This window comes from Chelonia mydas, chromosome 25, assembly GCF_015237465.2.
Source record: "Chelonia mydas isolate rCheMyd1 chromosome 25, rCheMyd1.pri.v2, whole genome shotgun sequence".
Taxonomy (NCBI): domain Eukaryota; kingdom Metazoa; phylum Chordata; order Testudines; family Cheloniidae; genus Chelonia; species Chelonia mydas.
In genome coordinates, this window is record NC_057858.1 from 13,430,498 (window position 1) to 13,453,193 (window position 22,696).

Below are 22,696 nucleotides of genomic sequence, written 5' to 3' on the forward strand. Positions count from 1 at the left end.
AGTCCCAGCCCAGTGGCTTAAACACACACCCATCATCCTTTCTCCACATCTTCTCTCCCCAAGAGATACATAATTGAAGGCAAAGGTAGCTAATGGGGCTGGACAGAGCTGGAAGCGTGGCACCAGGACAGCCTGTTAAAGCAGGAGGCTTTGTGCCAAGGACGAAGAGCCCAGGAAGAAGTGCAGACAGCTGTTTAGGAAATAAATGCACACACACATTTCCACCAGACTGTTTAATGTCACACACTTGGAACACATGGCCTTTGAGCATTGCATCTGACATAGATAATGCTACCAGTGCAATAATTGGAGGAACCAGCGGGCTGGGGAGAGTCCTGGCCAAGCTTCAGACATACCACTGCAAGCCAAACTTCTCGTTGTCCAGCTCACTCATAGGCCTGAGGTAATACAGCTCATCTGATGTCGGAGGAACCCAGCGGTCAGTGTGGAATACAGACTCCCCCACCTAGAGAGAAAGAGCTGGTTACTGCAGCTCCTACCAGTACTCCACAGCAGGATCCCTGCAGCCCTGTGCCCTCACCTAGACAATGCAGAGCAGCATCCGGGGGCCCGTGTCTGTGCAGTAGCTCCTCGAGCTTCCAAACGAGGGCACATAAAGAGGCATGGACTTGCTGCCACTCAGTTTCATCTTGAGCACAAAGCAGAGCCTCCACTGCAGAGGGGAAGGGGGACAGGAGATGCAGCACCCATAAAACACCTCAAAGAACTCAAGTTACCACAAGATAGGTAAACTCTCCTTCTTGGAGTATATGTCCCTCTGGGGGCTCCACTGGAGGAGACCCCCAAGCAGCAACTCAATGCGGAGGCAAATCCAAGATGCTTCAGAGGACTGCCTCATCCCTGGAGGCTGGTGAGATGGCGTACTGCTTGGCAAAGATATGAGGAAAGACCAAGGTGTAGTCCTACAGATCTCTGTTATGGGAACGCTTTCAGTAGAGCTGCAGTTGTGGACGGAGCTCTGCTGGAATGTGCTGTCACTCTAGGAGGGGACTGCATGCACCCTAGCAGATTCATAAGTTAAAATGCGACCCAGAACCCATTTTGAGTGTCTTTGGGTAGAAATATGTTGCGCCTTCATCCTCTCTGAAAATGATACAAATAGCCTAGAAGAGGGCCGGAAAGACTTAGTCCTGTCAAGATAGAAGGCAAGGACCCTTCTGGCATCTAGTGCACGTAGGGTAGTCTCCTCTCTGGAGGCATGAGGCTTTGGGTAGAATACTGGTAGGCGGATCTCTTCATTAAAGTGGCTTTCTAAAGAGATCTTCAGAAAGCAGCAAGGATGGGGATGCAGTGTAGCCATATCTCTAGGGAAGGAAGTAAATGGCGGGTCTGCCTTGCGAGCACCAAGCTCTCCCATTCATCTAGCTGACACAATGACAATGAGGATCCAAGTCTTGAGGGGCAGGGGGAGGAGAGAACAGGTGGTCATTGGTTCAATGGGGGGTTTCTTCTGGGCCCTGAGAACCAAACGAAGGTCCTAGTGTGGAGCCAGGTTTCCTACAAGGGGAAACAAGTTATCTAAGCTCTTGAGGAATCTGGCCATAGAGCGGTGGGGAAAAACTGAGGAGCTCTCAGTGGGTTCGTGGAAGGCTGTGACAGCACTATGAGTGAGCTCAATGATAGACCCAGTCTCTTTAAATCCAACAGGTAGCCTAGGATCTTGGAGAGTGGAACCTCTGAGGTTTGAGAAAAGTGAAGAGAATACCAGAAATGAAAACGTTCCCACTTCTGAAGGTAAGTTTTGGGGGTACTAGACTTCCTGCTCTAGATAGGAGAACCAACTGAACCTTATTTGCACAGGTTAGCTCCTGGCTCGAGAACCATCCAGGGACTACGTTCTCAGGTTCAGGGAGGAGTCGGGAGGGATCAAGGTCCCAGAGTTCTGTGATCCTTCCTGATGTGAAGTCAGAAAGGCATTGCCACTGAGAGGTGGAGGAGGTTCAAGTACCACAAATTGCCTTGGCCAGGATGGCACTAGGAGGATAATTCCAGCTCGGATGTGGTTTGATTAGGGTTTTGAGAATTAGAGTTAGAGGTGGACAAGCATACAGTGTTATCAGGGTATCTCCCAATGAGTTGTAGCTGTAGCCTCCCTTGGAGCAGAAAAGATGACATTGCATTGTCTGGGCTGGCAGAGGTCTGTTTCTGGAATACCCCAGGTCTGGCAGATGCTACGGATGACAGAATCGTTGAGCTCCCATTTGTGGTCCTGATGGAAGTTCCTGCTCAGGGAGTCTTTCAGGCTACTGGAATACAGCTGCAGACAAAAATCTCATCGGTCTGACGGGAAACGTACCAGTTCCACAACTTTAGCGACTCTGCGCACAAGGACTGTGATCTTGCTCCCCCAGTCAGTTGTTAGAATACACTGCTGTCCTGTTGTCCTGCATTATCCTGACTGAGTGGCCCTGTGTGGTGTGATGTGAAAGAAGTTTTGACAAGCATATCAAACTGCTGTTGGCTCCAGAATGTTGATGTGGAGCGTGACCTCTTGTGCAAACTACTTGTCCAGGGCTGGATCCCCTTGGAGGTGAACTCTGCATCCCTAAAGAGAAGTGTCTGTTGTGAGGATCTTTGAGGGTGGGAGGTATGTGAGAATGGGGTTTCCACACTTCAGTGGGTTCTTCCACCACCCTGAGAGAGTCCAGAACTTTTTGAGGCACTGTGATGCACTGAGGGCAAATGCAGACCGTAACTTCATCTGAAGGAATCCGAGGTCCAAAGGTGGAGGCCAACATGTGGCCCAAGAATTGTACTTGGTTTCTTGCAGTTCTTTGCAGGCTGTGTTGTATCACCAAGATTAGACAGGACAGAGTGGAGAATCTCTCTTTCAGGAGACAGCATGCCTAGAGCGGCTCTGCTTAAGTCTATTCTTTGAACTGGGCTCAATGCAGACTTCTTCTGATTGATAAGAAGGCCCAGAGACTGAAATAGGGCTAGTGCCAAATAGACTCTAGAATTGATCGACCCCTGAGGAGACAGGGTTGGGGAGGGTGGGGGAGAAATACTGCCTTATCTGGGGTTGAAGAGGACTTTGCTGTTGGGGAGGAGTTTTCCTCCATCTATGGGTCCTCCTGTTCTCGGTTGCTTCCCAGTGCTGAAGGAAAAGAAGGTACTGAGGGGGTGGTGGGGGGAAGGAGGATCCTAAAGTGCTTGCGAGTGATGTGCTACTTGTAGGTATTGGGGTCTTTCTGGTTGGTACATCAGACATAGGTGCCAGTACTGAAGATTGGAGGTCTGACTGCAGTTCAGTCCGGGAGGATTGCAGTTGCAGGAGTCTGAGCTGTACCAGGGAATGCCAATGCTGAGGTGGTGAGCCCGGTAACGGAGAGGCTTGTTGCTGAACTTCTCTGACTTCAGAGCTCTGGTGCAGGGAAATCAATGGTACCAGAGCGTGAATAAGAGCCCTGTGCGCATCTTGATGCCAAGAGGTGTCAGTCGGTACAAGGTAGATGGCTCCCTGTGCTGTCTATTCTCCACAGGCTGCTTCCTGTGCAGTACTGGTGGCTCGGAGCTGGCACCAGATGGAGCCTCAGCTGTACCCCTCGAGGAATGTGAGGACTCCTTAGAGTGGGATTTATAGGGTGACCTACTCCTCTTCCTAGTTTCCCTGGTTTCTTCTTCTTAAAAGTCCTGCTTAAAAGGTGCTGCTGAAGCTGCCAACAGCCACAGGAGCAGCCTGAGATATTGAGGCTGATGTGCAGGCTGGTGAAGCAGATCTCACTGGAGCTAGTGAGCGCTTCATTAGGAGGAGCTTCAGTCTAGCCTCTATCCTTTCAAGACATGCCTTTAAATCCCACGCAGACCTTCCACTTTGATGGGACATCTCTGAGGCAGCGGAGGCAGCTCAAATGGCCATCACTTTGGGGAAAAGCTGCCTGGCAGGGCTTGAAACCCGGGGTCTTCCGCATAACACAGAGAGGTACTAGACCAAAAACGGGCAGTGTTAAGACTAAAAAGAAATAAAATAACTAAACAAAGCAACGGATAAACTAAGAGAATAGCTAGGTTAAGAAATGTGGGAAGCTGAGAATTAGCAGACATGCAATGGCTCCATCTCGAGCCGCAGGCAGTTGCGAGGGAACTGAGTGGCAGCGGCCCTGTGCCTTCTTATATACTGTTGTTTGGAGGCATGAGGCGCTGCTCTGTGCAGGTGCGGCCCAAAGACACTGCTCTGCATTCTCTGGTGGAGAGCGCATGGATGCACGTGCATCCTACCGTGGAGCACTCATAGGGACACACACTTGAAGAAAAATTCCCTGCTGCTGACTGCACTGTAGCTGCTCCCGGGATAAATAGGACTTCAGTTTGAGCTCCCCAGATGAAACTTTAGCAGGTGTCTCAAACAGCAGTGACCATTGCAAGGCTGAGACCCTGCATATTTTGCAAACATCCCCTCGGGGCATTAACATACCGCAATCGAGAAGCCCTTGATTTCCCCTGTAGGCTCACAGAACATGCCAGTCTCTCCCAGCACAGAACATTATTTTTCCTCTAATCACATTCACTCCTGTCCTATGTATCAGGGCTCGAATGCAACCCAGCACGACTAGGATAAAGTGTTGGTCCCACCCTGCTTAGTATCAGCTGTGCATGCTCTCATTCATACCCTCTCCTTAGGCGGCCACCTGGCATTAATGCCTTCCTTCATAATCGCATTATCTGAGCCTGCTGAGAAAACCAAAAGGTAGACTGAACCAGCCTCTTGAATTATTAATTTCTACCACTGGTTATAAGTGACCTTTGGGATACTTATTACAAGTCACCTCCTCATGCACTACTGCCAAAAACACTAATGATCTGGAGTCAGTAACTTCCACCAGCTTTCCTCCCACCCCACCCTCTATCCCCAGACTGTATGTTACTTCCCCTTGCCCTTTGCTACTAGCATTGCAAGGCACAAACCTTCCACCCAGGAACATCTTTCATGATTTTGGCCTCCTCCTCGAGATTCTCCCGTAAGAGCCGCAGGGTCCTTAAACAGAAAGGAAAGCCTGTGTCTGGATCAGAAGTCATTGGGTGGCAGTCTCTTCCCTGCACCATGCAGGAGTCAGACTAGAGGATCTTTACTGACCCTGCTAGCCCTAAGTTTGTTTCAGAGGCGATCAGGTTGCCATGGGCCATGTTTTAAACAGTATACTATTCTGTCTGAAGTACCCACAAACACCCAGTGAAATTAGCACTGGTACCTGGGGGAGCCTTAACCAACTCCTCTACAGATGACAACAACCAGGTTCACCTTTCATAGAGCACAGAATCCTGGCACAGCAGGCCTCAAGCTACAAAGAGATACTGTTTTTGTGGTCAAAGATTTTGCTCCTGAAGCGGTTTCCACATGCGGTCTGCAGTACTTTCAGGCCTTGCAAAGCAATGGACCTGTCAACACCCTTTGGAGAGATGAAGTGGTGCCTTGTCTCTGTTAACAGGGGTTCCTTCAATGCAGGAAGGAACCTTGCAGGGCTCCAAAGGATTCACATGCAGGGACCCACCAGGGTACCAGCTGGCACAGGTCTTCAGTCAGCATCCAGAATGATATGGGTCTTACACAGACTGGGCTCTGCCCTGAAGAGCTTCCAGTATAAGAGACAAAACAGAACATTGCTGGTGTGGGGGAATGGATACAACATATAAGCAAAATTAACGAGCTCATGTTATGCACCAGCTTTGGCATTTCCAGTCAGCTCCCGTCAGCCTGCTTACTCGCTGCTACCCCAATCCCCTCAAACACATGCCATTCACGGCCAGTAGTTAGGGTCAGGTTATGGAAGGGGGACAAGAAGCTAGGCCATCCCCTTACGTTCATCTGCTGAGTCCTCTGGGACAGAAGCTTCCCTCACAGCTCATCAGATCAGAAGCTCCAGTCCCATCATGCAGTATGAGGCAGAGCCAGTCCTGCATGGTTCTCTGGGTGCAAAAAAAAGGACAGCACTGCCCTATGCAGGGGGATGGAGCCTGCAGCCCTTACAAATACCGGGACATCAGCAACAGCACAGTAAACAGCTGTTCAAGATATTAAGGTATACCTGGGTCTTTATACAATAGCTAGTAGGGGTATGACAGTGGTACAGCAACCATGACAGGGGCTGCAGCAAGTGCAAAATATTATCCCTCCTTGGACAAGACTGTTAGTCACCACAAGGCCCTCCCCAAAGCAAAGGCTGAGCATGGCAGGTAAATGTGGTGGCATGTGGAGTCGGGTACCCTGAATCCAAACGATCAGCTTCACGGTGGGGATGAACTTACCTTCGATCGGACTCTGCTTGCAGAAGGGGAAACAAAGCGATACGGGTTTCCAGATCCTCAATCTGCAGGCGCCTGGTACCAAAGATAAGGTTTGAAGAGTGGATTTCTTATCTGAGAATCCAAAGGACCATTTCTGTATCTTCATTTCAAAAACACCTGTACTAACACCACTAGACTACCACGCCACTCAGTTGTCACACGCGCATCAGCCAGAATTCCCAGCCTTCTGCAATACATCCTCGCACTGCACAAACACAGGAGACCCGTCAGCCTGCGGATGCTCGCCCCTTTGTCCAGTCAGGCCACATTGTATAGCATACGGGGGAAGAACACACAGCTGCCTAACAGACATTTACCTCCTCTCTCTGTTCCACTTGACCAGGTTGTAGTAACCCAGGAGCAGGCTGCCAATGCCAATGGCAAACAAGCTATAACCTACCAGAAAAAAGAGGGAAATTCACTAGGCTGTCCTGGGTCAGAGCTTCCCTTTAGCCTCTCACCCCCTGCAAGCAGAGCCCCTCAAATGGCAGCACCCCATAAAAAGTTGTGGTAACCACCCCGAAACGGGGGGGGGGCACGACGATGGGGGCAAGGCCAATAACAGCCCGGGGGGGGGTCGACATGGGGTGGGAGAAGAGCAGACAGTAAGAGCCTGGAAGTGGAGGGAGACTGGGAGAGGTGCAGTAACAGCCCCAGGGGATGAGATTGGGGGCGAAGGGCGGTAACATCCCCGGGGGGGGGGGGAAATGGAGGGGAGGGGCGGTAACAGCCCAGGGGGGATGAAGGGGATGGAGACTGGGGGGAGAGAGAAGGTAACAGCCCCGGGGGGGGGAAGGGCGGGGAGAGAGAGTTGGGGGGAGGGGCGGTAACAGCCCCGGGGGGGAGGGAGACTGGGGGGGAGGGGCGGTAACAGCCCCGGGGGGGGGGAAGGGGAAGGGGAGGGAGACTGGGGGGGAGGGGCGGTAACAGCCCCGGGGGGGAGGGAGACTGGGGGGAGGGGCGGTAACAGCCCCGGGGGGGAGGGAGACTGGGGGGAGGGGAGGTAACAGCCCCGGGGGGGAGGGAGACTGGGGGGGGGAGGTAACAGCCCCAGGGAGGCAAGGGGGGCTCCACCCCCCCGCACTGACCCGAGAGCCCCCGGCGGGGCAGGTGCCGCTTGTAGTCGATGGGCCCGTAGCCCCCCGGGGGGGGCATGTCCTGCTTCACCTTCACCGCCGCCATCCTCGCCCCCCCGCGCGCAGGCGCACGTCGCTGCCGGCTCGTTACCACACTCACCCGGAAGTGACGACGAGACGCTGCGCTGCCGCCATATTGGAAACGTGCCGTCTCGTCACGTGACCGCAGCGTCGGGCTCCTCCGCCTGACAGGGCCTGCGGCGCTGCCGGCCTCGCACCTTCCGCACCCCCACGACCCTGGGCGGTTCGAGACCCGCCTTCCCCGCCCCGGCCGAGGCCTGCCGCGGCTGCTGCGTTGGCCACAAACAACAACAGCAGGAGCCCGGGAGAGAACCCGGGAGTCCGGCCCCGCCCCCGCTCTAACCACTAGTTCCCGCTCCCCTCCCACAGCTAGGGAGAGAACCCAGGAGTCCGGCCCCGCCCCCGCTCTCACCACTAGTTCCCGCTCCCCTCCCAGAGCCAGGGAGAGAACCCGGGAGTCCGGCCCCGCCCCCGCTCTAACCACTAGGCCCCGGTCCCCTCCCAGAGCCAGGGAGAGAACCCGGGAGTCCGGCCCCGCCCCCGCTCTAACCACTAGGCCCCGGTCCCCTCCCACAGCCAGCGAGAGAACCCAGGAGTCCGGCCCCGCCCCCACTCTCACCAGTAGTTCCCGCTCCCCTCCCACAGCCAGGGAGAGAACCCGGGAGTCTGGCCCCGCCCCCGCTCCCACCACTAGGCCCCACTCTCCTCACAGAGCCAGGGAGAGAACCCGGGAGTCCGGCCCCGCCTCCGCTCTCACCACTAGGCCCCACTCCCCTCACAGAGCCAGGGAGAGAACCCAGGAGTCCGGCCCCGCCCCCACTCTCACCACTAGTTCCCGCTCCCCTCACAGAGCCAGGGAGAGAACCCGGGAGTCCGGCCCCGCCCCCACTCTCACCACTAGTTCCCGCTCCCCTCACAGAGCCAGGGAGAGAACCCGGGAGTCCGGCCCCGCCTCCGCTCTCACCACTAGGCCCCACTCCCCTCACAGAGCCAGGGAGAGAACCCAGGAGTCCGGCCCCGCCCCCACTCTCACCACTAGTTCCCGCTCCCCTCACAGAGCCAGGGAGAGAACCCGGGAGTCCGGCCCCGCCCCCACTCCCACCACTAGGCCCCACTCCCCTCACAGAGCTAGGGAGAGAACCCAGGAGTCCGGCCCCGCCCCCGCTCCCACCACTAGGCCCCACTCCCCTCACAGAGCTAGGGAGAGAACCCAGGAGTCCGGCCCCGCCCCCGCTCCCACCACTAGGCCCCACTCCCCTCACAGAGCCAGGGAGAGAACCCAGGAGTCCGGCCCCGCCCCCACTCTCACCACTAGTTCCCGCTCCCCTCACAGAGCCAGGGAGAGAACCCAGGAGTCCGGCCCCGCCCCCACTCTCACCACTAGTTCCCGCTCCCCTCACAGAGCCAGGGAGAGAACCCGGGAGTCCGGCCCCGCCCCCACTCTCACCACTAGGCCCCACTCCCCTCACAGAGCCAGGGAGAGAACCCGGGAGTCCCGCCCCGCCTCCGCTCTCACCACTAGGCCCCGCTCCCCTCACAGAGCCAGGGAGAGAACCCAGGAGTCCGGCCCCGCCCCCACTCTCACCACTAGTTCCCGCTCCCCTCACAGAGCCAGGGAGAGAACCTGGGAGTCCGGCCCCGCCTCCGCTCTCACCACTAGGCCCCGCTCCCCTCACAGAGCTAGGGAGAGAACCCAGGAGTCCGGCCCCGCCCCCACTCTCACCACTAGTTCCCGCTCCCCTCACAGAGCCAGGGAGAGAACCCGGGAGTCCGGCCCCGCCTCTGCTCTCACCACTAGGCCCCGCTCCCCTCACAGAGCCAGGGAGAGAACCCAGGAGTCCGGCCCCGCCCCCACTCTCACCACTAGTTCCCGCTCCCCTCACAGAGCCAGGGAGAGAACCCGGGAGTCTGGCCCCTCCCCCACTCTAATCACTAGACCCCGCTCCCCTCCCACAGCCAGGGAGAGAACCCAGGAGTCCGGCCCCTCCCCCACTCTCACCACTAGTTCCCGCTCCCCTCCCACAGCCAGGGAGAGAACCCAGGAGTCCGGCCCCGCCCCCCACTCTAATCACTAGACCCCGCTCCCCTCCCACAGCCAGGGAGAGAACCCAGGAGTCCGGCCCCGCCCCCCACTCTCACCACTAGGCCCCGCTCCCCTCCCACAGCCAGGGAGAGAACCCAGGAGTCTGGCCCCTTCCCCACTCTAATCACTAGAACCCGCTCCCCTCACAGAGGTGGACATACAAGGACCCCAGCCCTTTCCACCTTCAGAATGAAGTCCAGGCTCCAGCTTTTCTCCTGCTTTCCCACGCTAACAGTGATCAGTGGGCAAGGCTGGGAACATATCCATTGATTGGACATGATAATTAGCAGAGCTCAACAACCCCTTAGAGGAAAAGCCCTAGAAAATGGAATAGAAAATTATCACCTACCTTGGTTTTTAGTACCTCCTATAAAACGTAACTGAGGATTAAATCCCTGCAGTGGGATGGCCTACAAACCCAACTGTAAGTAGAAGTTACCACCTTTCTCTGTTTGATTAGGCTGGTTTAACAGAATGCTATTGGACGCTTAAGTCGTGCTGTGGCTAGATGGGCTTGCTCCATTTACCACTGAGAGTCCGTTTTGATACAGCCCTAGGCTGTTTGTAGACAAGCACTGGTTCCACAGTATTTGTCTATAAACCCAAAATGCCAGTTTGAGAGTCAGATACATGGTGGCCTGGACGGGACCTTCTGCACCTAGGCCTGAGCTTAGCCACTGAGTTTTGGTCTCGACAGTGCATAGAACTGTCTGCAGGAAATAACAAAAGGAAGCTGAACTCATTCAGGTGCTTTCCCGTGGTTCTCAACCAAGGGTTTGGGGGTCCCCTTAGGGGCCGCGAGCAGGTTTCATGGGGGCTGCCAAACGGCACCAGTGTTAGACTCACTGAGGTCCAGAGAAGAAAGCTGAAGCGGGGAAGCCCTGAGCCCTGCCACCCGGGGCTGAAGCAGAAGCCTAAGAAACTTAGCTTCTCAGTGCTCCCTGTGGGGTTGGGCCCCGAAATGCCAGCCGAAATGCCCGCTGTGGCTTTTATATGCAGAAAACCAGATGTTGTGCCACAGGTGGAGTTTTTACGCAGTCCGGGGGCCCTCAGAAAGACAAAAGTTGAGAACCCCTAGTCTAAGCGAGGCTGTGAAGCGAGGCTGGATAGTGATCTGCAGCTCAGCCAGTGGTGCCTCCGATTGTTCTTCTCCTGGCACTAGATGGCGCCCCTCCCTCACCATTATTGCCGGGTACCCTTGGAATTGAAATGCCCCATGATTTTAAAAAGAGCATTTGCTCGGCCAGGGGTGACTAGGTTCCTTACAGATGCTGTGTTTTGGATGTATGTGATTTTCCAACCCCCGGTTACACACCAGTCCGGAAGCTTGACTAAATAAAACCTGCAGGAGCCACAGCAGCCACCCCCCTCTCTCGTCACCCTCCATTCTCAGCACAGGGGGTAAACGTACAGGGCAGCAGAGCTGGGGAGTGGGCAGGAGGGCAGTGTCTCTGCACTAATTGCCTTGGCATGTTGTACACAAGCTTGAAGGCACTGCCTAGTACCTAGTGTTTCTAGTGGATGTTAAAAACCCCTGGCTTCCCAAGGGAGTTATAGGAGCCCTAGCAACTCAACAGGGAAGGGGAGGGAATGAAGGAGTCACAGAGGAGCCATGGCTCTGCTAAGGGGAATAGCAAGAAAGGGTTAAAAAGAAGGGGGTAAACAGCCTGCATTTTGGGATGCGGGAAGGGACAATGCATGACCCTCACCATGCACAGATCCTAGAGACCACCGTCTCTGTGGTCTGTGCAGGGAGGGTGCTGCAGATGTGGCTGACCCTTGACCCTTCACCCCCTCCCCCCCGCACATGCTGGGGCCCCTCTGCAGAGGATCGACTGGGCACCATCGCGCCCCCATGTTTAAAGAGCTGCTGTGTTCAGCACCAGAGGTGGGTGGATTTCAGCAGCAGGCAAATGGTGTAGGTTTGTATAACGTGTCGGGAGCTGGTTGATGATGTTTACATTGCTGTTAAGAGAAAACTGATTTGGAAGCCTGGGATTTTAACGTTATAAAGAGGTTGAAACTGTAGGTCCCAGGTGAGCCTTGCTGTCGCCTCACTGGGATAAAGGGAGCTGCTGTGTCCCCGAGGAATGTAGTGATGGCCCAGAGCCGTCAGCCGATACCAGGGTTTTGTTTGGTACAGCTCACGAGCCCCACAGCGAGGGAGGAGACCGACGTAGGTTGGAGGTTTGGTAAGGGCAGATACTCGGAGCTAGCCCTCACGCTCTGACTCCTGGTAGGGAGGAGGTTGTGTGTGCACAGGTGCTATGCAGGCAGATTGGACAGGGTGCGGTAAAGCTTCTGCCAGGCAGAAAAACCTGGGTGTGAATTTAAGATCCTGACACAGCTGAGAAATGGCCAGAGCGGGGTCACATCTACCAGCTGCCCCCGGCCCTTGAAATGCCAGTGATACCAGGAGCGATGACGGTGTCAGAACAGGACTTTTTGCTGCTTTGGAGTTTAATTTTATCCCACATTATAGACTTATCTGTTCTTGACATTTTGTCACCCTGTTATTCCTGGCAACACTTTAAACGTAAAGCAGTAACTCACAAAGGGGAAGGAAGTGTTGGCAGGTGCTTAGAGTGATGAGACCAGGGATCAAGACTGCTGGATTCTGCTGCCAGCCTGGGGTGGGAATTGAGGGCTACAGCAGGAAGATAGCGAGACAAGACTACTGGGTTCTGTTCCCAGCTTTGGGAGGGAGTAGGATCTAGGAAGTTGGTACGGAGGACTGGGAGATAGGACTCCTGGATCTGCTCCTGCCTGACTGTGTGATCTCAGGTAAATACTGTTAACCACTCTGTGCCTCAGTTTCCCCATTTGTACAATGGGTCTAATGACACGCATCAAGTTCCTGCGTTCCCCAGCTGACAAGCTCTAGCAAAGGAAAAAGTAGTATTCATGCACCATTCTAATCATGCAATAGTGAACCTATCTGACAGCTTAGGGGAGGAGTAAGAGGGGAAAACTGCCATGGCACCTTGTCTAAAGTGCAAGGGTGGTCAAAACTGGTGCCCGACCCTCCCGCCTAGGGATTGAAGCCAGCAGCTCTCAACAATGAGCCTGCGAGGAACTTTGCCCTGGCCAAACCAGTGGGAGCTGGGCTGAGCTGGCTGCAGGCGAGAGTATCCTTGCCGGAGGGGAGGAGCCAGGCCGAGCTGGCCAAGGCAGATGTCACTCTTTGCACAGCAGGAGCAGAATTAAAAGGAGCGTTCTGTTTGGAATCAGCCTGCAGGCCGAAGGCAGCAACTCCCACAAGCAGCAATGGTGCCTGGGCAGGGGCGATCTGCTCCTCCCCAGAGAACAGGTCCCATGCCCTGCCTCCCGCTCGCCCCTGGGCTGGGCTGGTCACTCCAGAAAACTCATTTTTGCACCTCCTACCCGTTGCTCTTTGGGGTTTATTTAAGGCTTTATTAAAAGTGCCTGTGGAGCGGAGCAGTGTAAACAGGCCCATGCAGGGCCTGGAGCAGCCCCACCTCTCCAGCGCAGGACGAGAGCCACGCCGCTGCGCCACTGGCCAGGAGTCTCCTTGCACCCTTTCTGCTCCAGCACAGGCCCCACGGCGTGCCACCCGCTGGAAGAACAACATGGGCTTATGCAACCAGCCCTCCCTCCACGGGTTTCCCCTTCCCTTCCAGGCTGAATTCAAAGCTCTGGCTCCCTGCGCCAGTGACCTCAGCCATAGCCTGGCTGCAGGGGATGATACAGCTCGAGAAGCCCAAGTCTTCTCACCAGCAATTGCCGAGCTGCGGAACTCCTTGCCACAGGAGACGAGACTGAGCCCTCTTCGGCTCCCGGCCACTTTCAGGTCAAGCTGCAGGCCTTCCCTCAGTAACCATACCACGGCCAGACTGCACCGGGGATCAAGGAGAGCAGAAGAGGGGGTAGCCTCTGGCATCTGGGAAGGAGGAGCCACTGGGTGCCAATTAAATCAGCATGTAGGGCACTTAGCACGGTAATTGGCATTTCACATGGCACTGAACCTGTCAGACAGGTCACTGCTAACCTGGGCTGGCTTTGAACAGCAACCTCCAGGTGAAACTCCCTGAGCCCCGGGTCCCTGAGCTGTCACGCCTCAGTCAGAGGCAGTGACCGTCCGTGGTGGGCAGTATTGCCCTGGGACCCAAGGGAGCAAGAGGAGTCCACAGCCCTTACGTGGCCCTGTATCCCCTACTCAGGGCTAGAGCAGCCGAGGCCGCTTGAGCACCTGCAGCCTGGCGGGAGGCCCCAGGAGGCCTAGAACCCCCCAACTGGAGGGTCACATTTGTCCTTCGGTGGGGGTCGGAGCATTGACCCAGAGCCTAGGGCTGGAAGGATGGGTGTGGGGAGGGAATCATTAAAGCAATTACTGGCTCCGGTTTGATTATTTTTATTTTATAAAAGTTCCTTCTTTGGCCACCAAGCTCCCTGCTGCTTCCTAAGCTGGTGAATGTTTCAGAGCAAGGTCACTCTTGGTTTAGCTCTAATCAGGGCTCATAATCACGCAGCTGCCGCAGACTTAACAACATTGCAGATGGTCAGACCAAGATCTCGCATAGCAGACAGGACCGGGTATCTCAGACGTGCAGCAGGGCTCCTTCCCTGTAGGCTGCAGCCATGGCTTCGCCGGAGCCCCCGCTCCCAGGGGGACGTGGGGTCTCTCCTACTCCCCATGGAAGGAGAGGTAGTGACCAGGCATTCCCCAGCCAGCCAGAGCGCCCCTTCCCTCCAGCCCCTCGGCGGTACTGGAGACAAAGCACGCACGCTCGGTTGAGTTTGTGCCTCTGAGTGCGACGAGCACCCTGCAGGTCTGCGCTGTTCCTGCAACATCAGGCAGTCTTGGGGGGTGGGGTGGGAAACCGTTGCTTCCTCGTGGGCCCCTCCCCCCCCATTTCTTGAGCACCCCAGGCACTTGCCTGGACAAGAACGGTGCAGCAGGGAGGGGCTGCTACTGTGAGGCTCTCACTTAAAACACACACACCAACAAACGTGGCTCTGCAGGGCAGGCAGTGCTGGGAGATGCCCTGCATCCAACGACTCTGCCCCGCCCTGGATCTGGGCTTCTTGGCGCAGGGCCAAGCCTGTGCCTAGGCTGCAATGCAGCCTGCCTCCACTAGGGGGTAGATTGAGCTCACCCAGCTCAGCAGGGTTTCAGAGGCCGCAGGGCTCCAGTTACGCCCTCCCTCCCCCCCCCATCCTTACAGCACCCCCCCCCCCCCCCATTGTGCTAGGCCCCATGTGCCTGGCTGCGATTTTATAGATGCCACTTCTCCCACCCCCCTGCCCCCATTTCACAGGTGACAGCTAATCTGTGTCACTGGAGGGCCAGAGCGCACTCTCTTAACCCTTGCACGGCCGGCGTTTTCCAGCCTGCCCGCTGAAGGAGGGTTTTCAAAAGGGGCGGGCGAGCATAGGCCACCCTACTCGCAGCAGCCAAAGGGTTAAGCTCTAGATTTCACCCGCTCCTACTGGGCCGCACTGGCCTTTGCCCAGAGCCTGCCTTCTCCCTGGTGCTGCTGGGCCCGAGTCGGGGACGCTGCGACCTGCTCGGCCCTCTCCCGTGTTTATCCACTGGCTGGAAGAATGGTGCAGAGAGACTGGGCTGGAGCCCAAAATGATTTATTGGCTTAATCTACGGGAGCTTCCCTGGAGGGTCATTCCTCAGCTGGCGCTAGTGGCTCTGGATTCCTCCCCGTGGCAGGCTCTGTGTTTCAATCCTGGCTGTGACTTTGGGAGGGGGAAGCGCGGGGAGCACTGGCAGTGTGATTGCAAAGGACTTTTGTGCGCTTGATTCCTACAGCTCTCCTGGGCTGCGGCTCCAGGGTGGGGCAGGGCGAGGGGTTGTGGGCGCCTGTGGTTTTCTTCCCCTTCGGTGACGCTGCACAAGCAAGCAGCCGCCTCAACTGTTTCCCGGGTGCGGGAGGGAGTGTTGGGAAAAGTGGGGGAGGGTAAAGGCTTAGCCCTGTCTGAAACTGTAGACGGGAGAGGGAGAGGCAGGCGGCAGAGCCCGTGAGCCCCACAGAGTCACATGCTGTGCAGAGCCCGGGGTGGCTCTGCTGGGCCTGCCCTCTTGGCTGAAGTACAGGAAAATGGAAGGACAAGAGAGCAGCAGTTCAACAAAATGGCTGCAGCTAAGCCCCACCCTTCCACCCTGCAGCTGCTGCCCTGGGGTAACCTCTGACAGGGAGGGGCAAAGGCAGGAGCAAGGCCTCCAAAGCCCCACAGTGACTCTGATGGCGCTGCTTGGCTAACGCCCCTTGTTCAAGTAGCCACGGGGTGGAAGCCGATGGCGAGAGCAGCGAGCCTGGTTCTGAGGCTCCCCTGTTACACCCCAGGGCGACAGTCACGCACCTTGCGGGCTCGCTCTGCCCAGAGGACGTCAGCCTCATGCGCTGTCCTGAGCCTCCTAGATCGTTAGCGCATGAGCGTAGTGCAAGTCAGCCCCCATGGCACACCAGCGCCACTGGGCTAGCCTAGGAACTGCCTAGGGCTGGAAGAGAAGGGGCAAGGTGAGCTAGTATCCCGGTTAAGGAGCGCGAGCGGTTGGCAGCACTGGGGTGGAGGCCCAGAGCTGGCATAAGCCTGGGGCTGCCACTCAGGATTGAGGTGCATTGTTAGAGCAGGATGCTGACATGCTTCAGGCCAAGCTCTGAACAACACCGGCAGCCTCCTAAGTGCAAGAGGACAGAAATCCAGCCAAGAACTCAGGCCTCACTCCTGCTGAGGTCAGTAGCCGCACCAAGAGGGTTTCCAGGCTGAATTAACTTGCTCCTCCTTCAGGTTAGAGCTGCTACTAGCCCAGCTCCTTTTTTCCTTTCTATATCAAAGAGGAAAGAGCTGAGAATCTGTCCATATAAGACCCCCACAGCAGTGACTCCCCATCCCAGCCCTTGGGGAGGGCAGCCGCTGCTGGGAAGGCATTTTACTTTTAGTAGAAGGCATCAGTGTGGAAACACCCCATGCAGGAATTCAGGTAAAGGAGAAGTTTACAGCCAGCAGATGGTTATACATTGATCTGAGAGGAGCCTATTGGCTCAGGAAAACCTGTCTGTCTTAGTCCTTATTTTATCCCCCCCTCCCCCAGGGCACATGAGCACCTCCCATCATTAAGGAGTGTATCCTCACTGCCTCTGCGGGGTAGTGGTGGCAAACAGAAACCCAGAGAGGTTAAGCGATTTGCCCAGGGAGTCAGTGGCAGAGCCAGGGAATTGAACCCGGCCCAGTTTGCTGGGGAGAATGCTCTGGGCCAGGCAAGCAGCCTTCAGCTCCCTGGCAGAACAGGCTGGGCCCAGTGTGTTTTGCCCTTAGCTGGATGTACAGTTCCCTCACTGAGCAGTAGGACGAGACCAACCAGTCCCCAAGCACGCAGGGCCTGGGCCACTTGCAAATGGCTGAATCCAGGGGAGGCAGCTCCGGTTAATGATTCACGGGTGAGGTGACAGGGGCTTGAATCATGTTTTAGTTTAACAGCTGCTGTAAGTTATGGCGTTTGGTCAGGAACTGCTACCAGCCCCGTTGCGCTAGCAAAACGGATGGCAACTGAGAACCAGGAGGTCATTTTTCTTCATCTAACGCTCAGTAATGGTTTCCCTCCTCCCTACCTTTGGAATAACACCCCCGCACCACACACACACACGAGTCAATGCCAACCCTTGTCCAGGACTCACAGTAAAACAGAGAAGCAACATCAGGATCTTGGGGTTGGAGAGAGAGGCAAATAGGGGAAGAGTTTCACAGACGAGAACGGAGTCAGGAATGGGTCTGGGCTCCCAGCATCTATGAGTAGCCCTAGAGTGGAGGAATCACTTTGATTCAGTCTAATATAGGAAACAACAGGCCCAGTTGGCACTAGCATGAAGGCCATTTGATTGCTCTCTAGCACTGTAAAAGGGCCTTAAAAGGGGAGACAAGGCCCTCAGCATACCCCTGCCTGCGGCTCCCTTCAGCTGGTGCAGAGCAAGTTTAAGAGCTCTGTGCCAGCCCTGCTCCCAGTCCCTTGACACAGCTGGGCAGATCAGGGCACTACTGGAGCCATTGCCCTGTGGCTACCTGCTGCTTCCTAGGCTCACAGGAGGTACGGACAGGCTAGGGCTCCATCTCAGGCAGAGACACTTGAGAAGGAACTGAGGGCAGTTCTCCCAAGCAGCCATATATACCGTATGCACGGCCCGAAGGTGTATGGGATGCATTCACAGCATGAACGGATACTGCTGATGGAAAATCTCCAATCGAGGGCTGGAGGTGCGTGCGGACTTGAAACAGGGTGAGCCCCAGAATGCAGGGAACACTCAGGTTAACATCCCTCTCCCAACCACTTACACACTGACCCCTGCACAGAAAAACATAACTGAGAATCAGGCCAAATGATTTTGATTCTGCTCTTACTACCACCAGCATCAAACTGGCGTGAGGCCACTGAAGTCACAACAACTATCTCAGTGTAAACCAGGTATAAGGGCCTTATTGGAAATCCTGGGAGGCGGTTGGGTGCACGCCTGGCCGCGTCTAAAGGCCCCTCCCCCAAGCCTTGCTGGAGGGACCACTGGACCCGGGAACCAACTGAATTCGGGGAATGACTTGCCCAAGATGACCCAGGAAGTCTGTGGTGGACCAGGGAATTGAACATGGATTTTCCAAGTCTTAGGCTAGTACACAAGCCCCTGGACCAGGTACAAGGGAAGGAGTCTGACCTATTGACGGCGGAGAAAAAGATACAGAGATCAACCCTGTTCACTTGGACCCCCTTCACTCTTCCCTAGAGTAAGCTGCAAACAACCGAAGAACTGTGCGTCCCCAGGGAAGGAAAATGAAATGACTAAAACTAAGCTGTAAAATGCCCACGTCTTGGTTTATTGTTCATGCACCACTTTGTGCCTGCTACTGAAAAATTAAAATGCATCGAGCCCTGACAAAGCAATTCAGTAGCCCCTAATTTTTGTGTTACCTACGTAAACACCTCAGTTGCCCCGCGCTGGCCTGGTTTCAACTGTTGCTGCAAATACTAAGTTCAGTGTTCTTCTGAGAAGTTGGATGACAGTGATGGAAGCTCCTTCACGTGGCTGGGGAGAATCAAAGCCAAAGGGCAGTCCTGCGTGGAAGCGTGATTCGAAGGATGCTCCATGGGAGCTGCAGCCTGGTGAGTCCAGATTGGATTTGCTCAGTTTACTAGTAGATATCTTTGGAAGTGCCAGTGCTGCAGTCTGGGAGCTGAGAGTCAGGCTGGGTTCGTAAAGCATGTTCTCAGCAAGGAAGACGCTGTAGATAAGGCCAAATTCTTATTCTCATCTGTGCAGACCCCGTGGCATGGCCCCGTAGGTCTGGGTTAACGAAGCCAAATCAGCCTCCTTGTGCTGCTGCAACTCTTCTGTGCCCAGGTCGCTTCACTCCTGTCACAGAGGCTTCCTCTCCGGAACCTTGCCTCAGGCAGCCCGGCAGGGGGTAGCAAGACGCAGTGGCACCAGCTGGATTCCTGCCTTGGCAATTGCGTTTCCTGTGGGGCCCTGGGGTAGTTTCAAGGGCCCGTTGGTTTCTGGGTTGGAGCCTGAACACAGGCTGGCTCTGGGATTTTGGCGTTTTCCCTTGGAGGAAAGCTTCAGTAAACAACCTGCAGGCAGCTACGCTGAGGGGGTTAAGTCATTAAATGCTACTTTGCCATCCCCGGTTCCCTTTGTTTTCCTACTCAGCCTGGTGACGGAGGTGATATAAGGCAATCGCTAGCTCATGATAAAGCTCCTAGAGGCTAAGAACCTAAAGAGTGGGGGTGGGGAGAGGAAAGGAAATAGCCTGGCTGAGCAGTCACTGACAGCAGGACCTTTGCCTGCCTTGCGTAGAGCATAACCTTGCAGCCACGCCACACAGCGTCATGAGCTGGGTCCTTAATTTTGTCTCCCACGCCAATCAAGCCTACTGAAAGCCAGAAGCAGATTGCATGTCCTGCTGGGAAGCTCTCCAGAGCCAGGGCGTGAAGAGGAGGGCACTGCATGCCTGTCAGAGGCGTTAGCCAGCTCCAGTGCAGAGAAGGTGGTTTATGGTCCAGGCAGCGAGCTAAGAGTCAGTGGGGGAAGAAACGCTGTGTGACCTCACAGCAGACCCAGTGGCAGGAGAAAATTTCTAATGGTGGGTGAGTGTTTTCTGCACCCACATGGAGAGTTCACTTTTGCGATGGGATCCTGGTGAAAGCCAGGCTGTCATTGCCACGACCTCGCTGCTCTCTTAACACCTCCACGCGGTGTTTGGTGGCTACTCGGGTTTTCTGAAAACAAGGACAGTGCTGCTAATTCCCATGATTTTGTCATGAGTCTCGTGCCTGTTTTCCTTAAAGCCCCAGCTCCTGGAGTCAAGGGGATATGTGATGATTTAAGCCTTCATTCTTAAAGGAAAAGTAAGTTTCCAGCCCTCCTGGCTGTGGAGAAAGCTTCAAAATGTAACCCTGGTGCACCCTCGAGGCTCAAAAAGGCAGCAGCAAATTTATTATTATACATAATCTCATGACAATCCTGCAACTAGACCCTAGGTCTCTTGAGACCATAGTTTGCACAGAACAACTGCTAAGGGGAAGAGCATCCTCCCTTAAAGAGAGGGAGAGAAAGCAGAGTAGTTGGTTAATCTGCTCGTTCAAAGGAAAAAGCCTCCTTTACCAAAGCCAGTCATCTCCGATGCCGTTGCATTTGCCCTTCTCCATCGAGGACAGCTGCTTTTACAGCGTCCATTCGCTCAAAGCGCAGTTCTGCTCTGAGAAGGGACTTTGGAAGACACGGCATTCTCTGGTTTTCCAGCCTTAGCGATTTCCCAGGTCAAGTTTGCTCCAGGAAGAAAAAACAAAAACCAAACCCACCTTTTGACCTGCAGCCTTCCAGTCCAGCCACTCAGCCTTGGAGCGGGGCTCTTTCATTAGCACTGATGATAATATGGGTCACAGTGCTGCCCTTGTTCCAGCTGCGTGAACCCATTCAGGGGAATTCACTCTTGCACTGCAGCACCTTTCTACCTGCTGAACAGGCAAAGGGGCTATAAGCCACTCAGCGATGTTGGCAGGCCCCACAGACGTTTTGCAGGTCTGTGCTGCCCAGGCCAGAGGCCCCAGTGCCTTCTGGACTGGGCGGTCCTGTACCTTGGTGATTTTGCATCAGTGCAATGGGCAACAACCAGGCCAATATTCAGAGCACATTATGACTTCTGCCCTCCCCCAAGGGATGTTACAGATGGAGCTTAACAGCTGTGCTTCCCAGACATCAGGACCGCTGCCTCAGTGAGTTACCACCTTTCAAGCTGTTTTTAAATTAGGTTTTCAACGCCTATCTTGAAATAGTATTTCGGTTACAAGGTGGATCCAGTGAACTGGGGCTGACTCCCAGCGTAGGAATCGAAAACTAAATTCGGTTTGGTAACTTCAGCTCCCAAATACACGGGGGAGCTAAGCTGGGAGTTTTTCACTACAATGCAAATGTTTTTTGTTTTTTTTAAAGTTGGCTCCAGTTCTGGAGGGTTTAGTGCTAGAATGCTGTTTATTAGGAGAAGTGTTCCACCTGGCCCGTGTAAAGTCCAGAGCTACCCCTTAGCAGAAGTGCATGGGAGCATCCTGCTTGCCAGCAGCCGGGAGTTCAGATGATGGTCACATGGCTGAACATCACGAGCTAGTTTCCATAAGCATGTGTTCCATTTCTGCCCCGTAGGAGATGAATGCATACAGTCGATCAGGCTCCCCAGCACTGCCGAAGGCCATTGGCCCTGATTTAGTTCTCCAGCCAGCTCATTGCTACTCCCGCATTTCCAGAAACTCTAGAAATCCTACATGCTTTACAAACAAGGCTATTATGAGACAGTGCAGGGTGTTCGCATGTAAACAGTCAGTGTGTTTATCAAATGTACTTGTAACTAGCCACAAACTGGAGGCCAGACTCAGCTCCCGTATCTAAATAATTTAAGGATAATTTGGGTTCACATGGTTAATTTTGTACACAGTAGGTTACATTTATCCCTGTGCAGAGGCCAGCACAAGGGGTTTAAACAGGGCTTTAGCCTTGTTCTGGGCCCTCTAGACTAGGGTTAATTTCCCTCCTTATGCGTAGGCAAAGGAGAAGGAAACTGTTTACTCTTTTCTGAATATTGCTGCAAGCAGTAAGAATCTCTGCAACCCCATCTACAGAGGATTGCTTGTCTAATTCTAACAGATTTTAAACTGGGCTACTGTGTTGTAAAGGGGAAAACATTGTTTTGCTTTTCAGAAGTAATTACTTAAAATGACTTCGTAAAACTCTTGTTCTGACATTTTCTCCTCATTAAAAAAGCAGCACCATTTAGTCTTAGAAATGCAATTATTGTGCACACAGAGTGAGAAGCTTGCTGTCAGTTTAAGGAAGATGCCTCCTTACTACGCAGCAGCTCAGCATTTGCTCCCATTCCCCTGGAAGGAGAGTCATCCTAGCTGGGTCTTGACCAGCGAAGTTTGACCTTACGGTCTCTCTGAAAATGTACATACCACATGTATTTGTGGAGCAGTAATTCCTAGAGGCCCCACTGAGAAGACTCCATTTGCAAGGCATTGCACATACAAGCCTCTGCCCTGAAAAGCTTACAATTTAAGTAGGGTTGTTAGCCTCATTTTTGGAGATGAGTAACCAAGCGACTTGCCCAAGGCCTCACAAAGACTGTGGGAGAGCTGGGAATAGAAGCTAGACCACACTCCCTGTGCGTCAGGTCTGAAACCTGTCAAGCTGGTTCGGGAAATGCTCAGGAGAGGCAAGGAGTTGGAGCTAGTCTCCCCCTTTCTCTTAAGAGGGGTCTTGGCACAGACTTGGACACCACTGTGGTGAATACAGAAAAATCTACTCGGAGAGCTAAGGGCTAATGCTTCCCTGGCTCTAGCTTACGGCTTCATTTCTGGCCTAAGAGTAACAATGAACGTAAAATGTTACGGGGCAACTTCTACTTGCTCAGTGCTGGCCAAGGGTTTCGCTCTCAAGGGGCAGGACTAGGAATCCCCTTGACTTTAAAGTTAAACATCTTATGGGATGCACGATGCCCTAAGCAAGGTAAGAGTCTCCACCAACTTTCTATAGGGGCAGCTGCATGTAATGGGCTGATGCAATCCTGGCCTGTTCTTGCATGGCAGCCGCATCAGGCGAAGATCTTGGGCACCAAGCCAAATGTTTATAAGATTGAGGCAATGCTG

General features: G+C 54.5%; 1 protein-coding gene across 1 annotated transcript; it reads right to left on the reverse strand.

Moving 5' to 3' along the window:
* Window positions 1–218: 218 nt before the first annotated feature.
* Window positions 219–7,549, reverse strand: NDUFA13 (NADH:ubiquinone oxidoreductase subunit A13). The gene is made up of 5 exons (XM_037885726.1): window positions 7,392–7,549; window positions 6,621–6,699; window positions 6,265–6,336; window positions 4,927–4,996; window positions 219–466 (listed from the first exon to the last, which is right to left on the reverse strand). The coding sequence occupies exons 1-5, from the start codon at window positions 7,483–7,485 to the stop codon at window positions 347–349; spliced, it is 435 nt and encodes a 144-aa protein (XP_037741654.1). The 5' UTR covers window positions 7,486–7,549; the 3' UTR covers window positions 219–346.
* Window positions 7,550–22,696: the final 15,147 nt, after the last annotated feature.